This window comes from Gigantopelta aegis, chromosome 2, assembly GCF_016097555.1.
Source record: "Gigantopelta aegis isolate Gae_Host chromosome 2, Gae_host_genome, whole genome shotgun sequence".
NCBI classification, from domain to species: domain Eukaryota; kingdom Metazoa; phylum Mollusca; class Gastropoda; order Neomphalida; family Peltospiridae; genus Gigantopelta; species Gigantopelta aegis.
In genome coordinates this window covers 34,827,695-34,837,480 of record NC_054700.1, presented here as the reverse complement: position 1 = coordinate 34,837,480, position 9,786 = coordinate 34,827,695, and the positions used below count along the sequence as shown (strand labels likewise).

General features: G+C 39.7%; 1 protein-coding gene and 1 non-coding gene across 4 annotated transcripts in view; one reads left to right on the top strand and one right to left on the bottom strand.

Moving 5' to 3' along the window:
- The first annotated feature begins 231 nt into the window (after positions 1 to 231).
- LOC121384405 (sugar transporter SWEET1-like) overlaps positions 232 to 9,786 on the top strand; it is a 13,591-nt gene continuing 4,036 nt past the window's right edge. Inside the window, exons 1-6 of one of the 3 annotated variants that reach the window (XM_041514811.1) lie at positions 232 to 367; positions 2,653 to 2,730; positions 4,711 to 4,834; positions 6,208 to 6,369; positions 7,054 to 7,173; positions 9,721 to 9,786. The exon at positions 9,721 to 9,786 is cut by the window's right edge and continues 998 nt beyond it. In XM_041514811.1, coding sequence (XP_041370745.1) covers positions 2,669 to 2,730; positions 4,711 to 4,834; positions 6,208 to 6,369; positions 7,054 to 7,173; positions 9,721 to 9,786 — 534 coding nt within the window. In that variant the 5' untranslated portion in view covers positions 232 to 367; positions 2,653 to 2,668. The other 2 variants (XM_041514802.1, XM_041514794.1) reach the window with 2 other exon arrangements.
- Trnak-uuu lies at positions 8,429 to 8,501 on the bottom strand. The gene has a single exon. It is a non-coding gene; the product is annotated as a tRNA-Lys (tRNA).

Here is a 9,786-nt window from a genome sequence, read left to right as displayed (position 1 = left end):
TTATTTGTGGTTTTTTGTAAATATGGAACAATAAATTAAATTTTTGGTGTAGTTTACATCATCAATCTAATACACTCTGAAACTTATTTGGTTATAAATGTTTGACCCTTAAATTCTTTTGAGTAGTATATATATATATAAATACCGTTACAGACATAACGGCAGCTGTTACATTGATATATATAGAGCATGTCACAACGCATGTTAAACTGATAAAACAATAATGTACTGGGGTGTTGTTCAACAAGCATTCCCTTCCCGTATACAAATGTTTTAAACTACCATAATATGTCTGCTCGCGTGAGACACCCATTTGCGTATCGTGTGTACATGTATCTGGGTCAGGTCAAGAACTGTTTTTATATGTGTAAGCTATATACATATATACTTTAAATATACGAATAAGCTAGATGTTTACAATACGCAAGCAGTTCGTATATATGTACATATGTTAGTATATATATATATACTGTAATTAGACACATTTGGGAAGACACTTTTTCGCTGGTACATCATGGAGCTACTACAAGTTGTAGAATGGGCCACAGTTGTTACAACTTTTCTCATGTTCGCTTCAGGCATGTAAGTATATGTATACTGCCAACAGCTGTCAGAAAAATCTGCTGTACAATACACTGCTGCTAATACGTGTCAGATCAGAGCATAGGGTTTTGTACGAGCACATTCAGAGCAAGCTGTTGTAGCGCACGCCTGTCATGGGCACAGGTGTTGATCTTAGCTGGTTCCTCTGTCCAGAACAGGAAAAGGGTTGGGGTGGGTGGGAGAGGGGACTGCTCGCACTGGCAGGTGCAAGGGAGCACCAGCAGCCTGACCGGAGTCGATAGCGGGCAGGGGGAGGGGGTAGTTTTGGTGCTATGGTATAGTATGGAATCTTGAATGTCCCGTAGGATTAAAGCAAAAGAGAATGTCACGCACTTTTGCAAACGTGTGTGTTGTGTACAGTGTTTTGTAGGCTATCCACACAGTTTGAGTTTCCACTAGTGATTTGTAAATATCACATTACTTAAACTTAATGGTTAAGCGTGCGAGACGGGACAGGGCAACTAACCCGTTCAATTCGAGCTAAAATGAAGCAGATATTCGGGGGAAACCTGAGACCTGTTTATACCATGTATTTCTATCATTCTACTCTCAAAATTAGTTGTAACCCATGTAAATATGCGTAGTGATTCGTTTGCAACCCTATATAGCTGTTGGGCAGATTCGGGCATTTTCGTTTAATTCGGGCAAAATACAGCCTGCCCTAGAGCTACAAAAGGAAAAAAAAAAAAATTCTTTTATTTAACGACGCCATTAGAGCACATTGATTTTTTTATCTTATCATCGGCTATTGGACGTCAAACATATGGTCATTTCTGACACTGTTTTTTAGAGGAAACCCGCTGTCGCCACATAAGCTACTCTTTTTACGACAGGCAGCAAGGGATCTTTTATTTGCACTTCCCATAGGCAGGATAGCACAAACCTTTGTTGAACCAGTTATGGATCACTGGTCGGTGTATGTGGTTTACACCTACCCATTGAGCCTTGCTCAGGGTTTGGAGTCGGTATCTGAATTAAAAATCCCATGCCTCGACTGGGATCCGAACCCAGTACCTACCAGCCTGTAGACCGATGGCTAACCACGACGCCACCGAGGCCGGCAGCTACAAAAGGAGCCCATAAGCCTATGGTTCAGTACTGTGTCTAAACTATATGTAGTTTCTTAAATTTAAATTAAATTATTTTAGAGTGAAAATATCTTGATAACAATACCCAGTGAAATTTGTTACAACAGTTGATCTGGATGACAAAACGGTTATCCACGATCAAAACAGTATCTCTGCACAATGCAGAGTAGAATGGGCATTTCGCAAAATAATGGAACGCTGATTCCACGAATCTCTATAGCTATCTAGTGCCTTGTGAAAGACAGCCACTCCCGAGGGGATCCTTTGCTGCACAAAATACCTTTCCTGCACTGCTTAAAGAGGACTGCCACTCCCAAACTAGTACACCCAGTGAAATGTGTTACAACAGTGATAATATCTTGATAATACACCAGAATATTGAATCAGGTCTACCAACAAATTACAGTATAATAGTACTCAAGAGTACTCCCCTCCCCCTCCCCCAGCGATCACACGATATAGTTTTAAATAATTCTCCTATAGAATATATAATATACTTACGAGTTCTTTGTTTTGTCGGATAAACCATTATAGAGTTAAGACGTACATAGGTGCAACGAGGCGGAAGTGGATTACGACCGTACGTAACCCTTTCTTTCAGAACGAATAGGGAAAAGAAAGGAACGTTTGTTCAACGACACCTAAACACATTTTATTGATAGAACATTAAGATATATAGATATGTTATATGTTACCTTTACAACTCTCAATTATATATATATATATATATATATATATATATATATATATATATATATATATATATATACACAGAGACAGACAGACAGACAGACAGAGAGAGAGAGAGAGAGAGAGAGAGAGAGAGAGAGAGAGAGAGAGAGAGAGAGAGAGAGAGAGAGAGAGAGAGTGTGTGTGTGTGTGTGTGTGTGTGTGTGTGTGGCTACATTTAGGCCTATACGCAAAATATACAAGTATTGAAGTTTTGTTTATTTATTTTCAGTCCAGTATGTGTCTCTATGTGCAGAACGAAGAACACTAAAAACGTGCCTTTCATTTTGTTCGTCGTCAGCGTCATTCTGTAAGTATGGACAACTTTTAGAACACGACACAGCATGCAACAGCCGGATGGCATGTAACTATGACAACAGTCTTGAAACTATCCTCTAATTCTTTCCACCTAACTAAGGTTAACATCAGCGTGTAAATATGGTTTAAAGAAGAACACACACCCATGTACTCGCACACTCATGCATACACATTATTATATACGCTCACACACTCACGCTCACACACTCATACGCAGAATTGTTGAGTATTTTGGTTCAGGACTCACGTAGCTTAACGGTAGTTTGCCTGGGGTGCGGTGGATCGTAGGATCAATCGTCCTTTTGGGATTTTAACCCATCCCAATCAGTAATCCACGACTAGTATATCATCAAAGGCAATGGTATGTGCTTTTTTGTCTTGGAAAAATAACAAACAGAAAAAGTGACAAAAATAACATAAATTCATGCATGTTTTATTCCATCCCAACCAATGTTCCACGACTAGCATACCATCAAATGCAATGGTTTGTGTTGTTCTGTCTATAGGGAACAACATATATTCAGTAGGGGGATGTGTCTGTTTGGTATCAGCAAGTTCCCACGTTCTCTATCTAAACCAAGTGTCGAACTAACCATATGTTAGTTTGTTTTGTTTAACGACACCACTAGAGCACACTGATTAATTAATCATCGGCTATTGAATGTTAAACATTTGGTAATTCTGACATGTAGTCATCAGAGGAAAGCCGTTACATTTTTCCTAATGCAACAATTGATCTTTTATATGCACTTTCCCACAGACAGGAAAGCACATATCACGACCTTTGGCCAAATCAGTTGTATGGATCTAATCATACGTAGACAACAAACAACGATTTGCCTTGCTGCTCAATATGAGAGAGAAAAAAAATATCTACCCTGCTATTTGCAAAATTATTTTAAATATTTTGCGTGAGTTTCAATAAATTTAATAATTAGGAAGGCACCTAGTCTAAATTTGGATTGAAAAGGGTTTTTTTTGTTTGTTTGTTTAACGACATCTCTAGAGCACATTGATTTATTGGATGTCAAACATTTGTTAATTTTGACATATAGTCTAAAAAAGGAAACCCTCAAAGTTTTTCCATTAGTAGCTAGGGGTCGTTTATATGCAGCATCCTATAGACAAGTTAGCACGTACCACGGCCATTGATATACCAGTCGTGGTGCACTGGATGGAGCGAGAAATAGCCCAATGGGCCCACCGACGGGGATCGATCCCAAACCGACCGTGCATTAAGCGAGTGCTTTACCACTGGCCTACGTCTCGCCTTATATTTGGATTGAAATAATGGGATTGTGTGAAATAGCTAATCCTGTCTGAAGTGGCTCAGTAGTTAATAGTTAAAATGCGTTTAAAAAAACCCATTACTGTCCTTCCCTCAGCAGGTGCGGGTCGACCATCCAGGATTGTGTAAGGGGGGGGGGGGGGGGGGGCGTACACAATTCTGAAAAGGGCAATTTGAGTTTGTTGAAGGCAGATGTGTCGATCTTCCACAGATAGCGAAATCTATCGTAGGCTGCCATGCACCCATGAAACGTTTTAAATAAAGGAAGGAAATGCTTTATTTAACAACGCACTCAACACATTTTATGTAGCGTTATATGGCGTCGGACATATGGTTAAGGATCACACAGATATTGAGAGAGGAAACCTGCTGCCGCCACTTCGTGGGCTACTATTTTCGATTAACAGCAAGGGATCTTTTATATGTACCATCCCACAGACAGGATAACACATACCACGGCCTTTGATATACCAGTCGTGGTGCACTGGCTGGAGCGAGAAATAGCCCAATGGGCCCACCGACGGGGATCGATCCCAAACCGACCGCACATCAAGTTACGTCCCGCCCCCTTTAAAATAAAGATGATCAGAGACGCGTTTTCAGAGCAGTTTAGTGTCGTATATTGTGAACGATGTATTTCAAAAAAGAAAGAAGAAAAACGTTGTGTCGTGCTTGTGCTTTCAGCTCTGTGATTGGGTTGTCTTACGGGCTGCTCACCCACAACCCTCTCTTGACACTGATCAACGCCGTCGGGACGACGCTGTGGGCAGTCTACACATTTACCTACCTGTACATCAGCAAGTCAAAAGTAAGCTTTGTAACAACCATTACTGTAAACCAACCACTAATGTCAGACGTGAACAAATACCTACCTGTACATCAGCAGGTCAAAACTAAGCTTTGTAACAACATTATTGTAAACCAACCACTAATGTCAGACGTGAACAAATACCTACCTGTACATCAGCAAGTCAAAAGTAAGCTTTGTAACAACCATTATTGTAAACCAACCACTAATGTCAGCCGTGAACAAAGCAGGAATAGGATATTCACTAAATGTTAGTACATTTACATTTATTTTTAATTTGCATCTTACTGACTGACATCCAATAGCCGATGATTAATAAATCAATGTGTTCTTGTGGTGTCGTTGAACAAAACAAACCTTTTTTGTAATGATTCAGGTCTCCAACAATAAAACTACGAATATTCCTCCTTTAGCCAGGCCCGTAACAGCTTATAGTTACTTAGGCCCTACTTATGGCATATGGCTTTCGTTACACATTTAACAACATCAAAATTATATAAAAATTTTCATGAAATCGGCATTTTCTGTTGACCTTATTCTGACCCTGGACGCTTTTGGAACAGTTTAGGTACTGCTGTAACTTGGCTGGCTGGTTTAAGAAAGAAAGGGCTGGACTGAAAAGTTACTGTTTTATAAATCAGTAAGCTATATTAGAAAGTGTCAAATGGCGCCCCGTAATAGTACTCTTAAACAGCCACTAGGCTGCCAGGACTGGACTGAACTGCGGTTGGACACGGTGGGGGTTAGGGGGTGGGGGGATGGGATACCGGGAGTTAGGGCATTATTTGGGGCCATAGGCGTAGGCGGTTTGACCTTATGTTTTGTGTAGGGCCGGATTCCCCTCCCTCTCGACCCTCAGCTGGTCACACCAATGTTTAGAATATGACTAGCAGCCAATTTTCCAAAATTAATTTAATATTATTATTTTTTCCCCCCTTCCTCCTAACCTCCCGCGGGCTTAATGAATACTATTTAATAATTATTATTAATTTTAGACCAGCCCATCTAAATATGCGCCGAAATTATATTACATTAATAATTAATACAGGTTTAGGAATGTTAATATTTTTTTTTAAGGGCGCAGTCAAAATTGATTAACCCCAATTTTCCCCTCATTTATACTTTTGGTCTTAATATTCAAATTTTCAAAATTGGCCGTATTTGATAGGTTATCCCTATCCCAAGTCAGACCCCCGATCCTGTCGGAAGCCCGACTCGGGATAGGCGTGTTCGAAACCCTAGTGGACACGTTAAACTAGTTACTAAGCTTAGCTAAAAGATTGGTTCTAAACAATTAGAAAAGGGGAAACAAACAAAACAAAAGTGTATGTATAATTAACATAAAACGAGCATTGACTAAATCATTGTTTCAGAGAAAGCCGGTATTGCAGCTAGTCTTGGGAGTGGGACTGCTTCTGGCCCATTTCGTCTACCTGAAGCGATTCACCAACTCACACGATGAGTTGATTAACCAGCTGGGCTTCTTCATGTTCGTGTGGGGAAACATTGGACTCCTGACGCCATCTCTCGATATTGTGAGTAGTACCACGCTGAACGGCCTTCACCAGTCCAAAATATCGGACTCGAGTACTCGAGGGTCAAACTCGACCCGGACCCGAGTACCAGACACTTACTCTAGATGATAATGAGACTAAGGAATAAAGTAAAATAGCATTATGCATCTTATTTCCAGCGCTGAACATGGATGCCAAATCGTGTCATTGTATTGCATTCCACACATTCGTCTTTTGTTTTACTTCATGTCTCATAGCTCTGTAATAATGCAACAGGCATAATGCATATGACAAAATGACGTACATTGAACAAGTATAATTAAATGATAGTGTTTGTCTTTGCACGGACTCGAGTCTTGCTAGACTCGGCCCGAGTCCTCGGGTACTCGCGGAGGCCCTATCACGCAGTGTAAATGGTCTACGTATTCTAATTGAAATAATGCTCATTAAAGGGCGGGGCGTTATAAATCTCCAAAGCCGATGATCCTAGTTATCAAGTCATATTTGTGTGTTTACTGAATGATGAAGCTTTAATACCACATCAGGTCATTTTAAGAATAGCGCAATGGGTTATGCCACGAGAATCGAGTTGTAAGAGCACTCAGACTAGCAACTGGACAGTCGTAGAAGTCATGACAGCTGGAAATTGGCCAACTTTGTCGTGGCAGTTGATAGTCTGACACTAGCATATATTGACTATTTCAGATCGACGTCATCAAGGAAAAGAGTTCAGATGAAATGTCCTTGTCGTTGTTATTTGGCGGCACGCTCTGCAGTGTCACGTGGTTAGTGTACGGCTATCTTATCAAGGATGTCTATATCTATGTAAGTTTACTTGTAGTTTCTAGTGTGTGCCCTTTCCCCGACCTATATACAGTGTATTCCATTGAAAACACTTTTTCAACGAAAGTAGAGAATATGATGTTTAGTATTGTGAAAGGTTGTTTTTTAACTCCTGCCATCCATATATATATATGGACCATCCCCCTCCACAACCCCCCTCCCCCGTCTCAAACGCAAACTAATTGACGGTACCGCGGGTCTGGGTATCGTTTTTGTTCGTTTGTTTGTTTGTTGTTGTTTTTTTTGGTGTTTTTTTGGTTTGTTTGGTGGTGTTGTTGTATTGTGTCAATTCTGTGAGCTAACATTTCAAAATAAAGATAATCATGTAAACGACTCGCGTTTGTATTTGTACACGGAATGCAGAGTCGTGGATGGTGGAGATAGCCGGGGTGTCGTGGTTAACCGGAAAAACTATCGCCCCCTTAATAATATTATTTTTAATGACTTTTTGTTTATAAATACCGTCTCTGTTGGGGAAAGTCTATATAACGTTATAATTTATTAAAGTCCGAACCAAATTGGACTATGATAAATTTACAGTGACACAGATTCCACATAATTATGAGACTGTAACGATGTCGCTAGTATCCACTTCACATAGGGCAAAATACATGCAGTTTTCTGCCGTCTGCCATTTTATGGAATACTCTTCAAGAGGGGTGAAAGACTCCAAAAGTATGTGACATAATTAATATAAAATCAATGATCTCTAGTGGTATCTTTAAACAAACAAATACTAATAAAAAAAAATTAATATGATGTCATCACGTTTGCTTTTACATCATAACATATTACATGACGTTGTTAGATTAAGTCATATCCTTTCACCCCTCTTGGAGAATATTCCATAAAAAGTCAAAATGGCAGCAGGCACAAAATTACATGCTTTTTACCCTATGCGATCTGAGCGAAGTCGATATAGCTGACATGGTTATCATCTAGAATGTGGAGTCTGTGTCATTGTAATGGGTTTTTTTTTTCAAGATTTCTGTCTGGACAAAATGTGGGTAAAATCTAACGACAAATAATAGTAGTAGAGAAATGTACCGTAATTGTTAACATTTTGGTTCGTACTTTAGTGACCCGAGTGTTGTTTTATACTTATTCACCTAACTTTGTATTAATTTAACATCAAATTGAAAATATTTTAACCACACACCGATATAAAATTTTAGTTTTAAAACACCGCGTCATTGAAGTCGATCAATATTTCAAAAAGAAGCCGAAAAATAATTCCAGCCGACGTAGGGACTCGAACCCTAGACCCTCAGATTAAAAGTCTGATGCTCTACCGACTGAGCTACGAAGGCTGTTATAGCAGTTTTGAAAATTTACCAACACAGCGTAGTACTACTAGAGCCTAGAGGCGGGATTTAGCTTAGTCGGTTGAGCACTCGTGCTTTCCTGTCTGTGGGAAAGTGCATATAAATGATTGAGTGCTGCTAATGAAAAAAATATATTAACTAACAGTATGAATTACCAAAGGTTTGACATTCAAGACAAGCCGATGATTAAATAATCGTGCCTTAATGGTGCAGTTAAATAAAAGAAACTAAATATGTTTGTAACAATGTAAGCTATACATTTATAATATGAAAAGCGCTTATAAGGTTTGAAGTTACACCTGGGTTTTTTTATTGTCTTTCCGTTTCAAAAACAAAATGTCTGTATGTAAATTTAATTATAATCGTTCACGTTTTTCTTTTTGAAAAAAACAAAAACAAAAACATAATAGAAAAGAAAAAGTGACCGTCGTACTGTCAAAGATCATGATCACACCAGGTGACTTGTTGCCCGATGTTTAAAGTTATACAACAGGGATTTTTTTTGATAAACAATACAATGGACCTTGAATGGTTCAAATATGGTGTGAATATTTTTTAACAATATGTACAGCATACACACACACACACACACACACACACACCTCCACCCCGGGTAGGCCTACGTGTCTGTCTGACTCTCTCTTTATCTCTATTTCCGTCTCTCTTTCTCTGTGTCTGTCTGTCTCTTTCTATCTGTTTCTCTCTCTCTCTCTCTCTCTCTCTCTCTCTCTCTCTCTCTCTCTCTCTCTCTCTCTCTCTCTCTCTCTCTCTCTCTCTCTCTCTCTCTCTCTCTCTCTCTCTCTCTCTCTCTGTCTATCTTTCTGTCTGTCTCTCTCTCTCTCTCTCTCTCTCTCTCTCTCTCTCTCTCTCTCTCTCTCTCTCTCTCTCTCTCTCTCTCTCTCTGTGTGTGTGTGTGTGTGCGTGTGTGTGTACTAGAAACAAAATCTTTTATCTGTTTCTCTCTCTCTCTCTCTCTCTCTCTCTCTCTGTCTGTCTGTCTGTCTGTCTCTCTCTCTCTCTTTGTCTGTCTGTCTGTCTGTCTGTCTCTCTCTCTCTCTCTCTCTCTCTCTCTCTCTCTCTCTCTCTCTCTCTCTCTCTCTCTCTCTCTCTCTCTCTCTCTCTCTCTCTCTGTGTGTGTGTGTGTGTGTGTGTGTGTGTACTAGAAACAAAATCATTCATACGTAAAGTTTGTTTTCTTTTTCAGGCTCCGAATATCCCAGGCCTTGTGGTTAGTTTTGCTAAGGTGGTGGCGCTCTTTGTTTACAGAGGA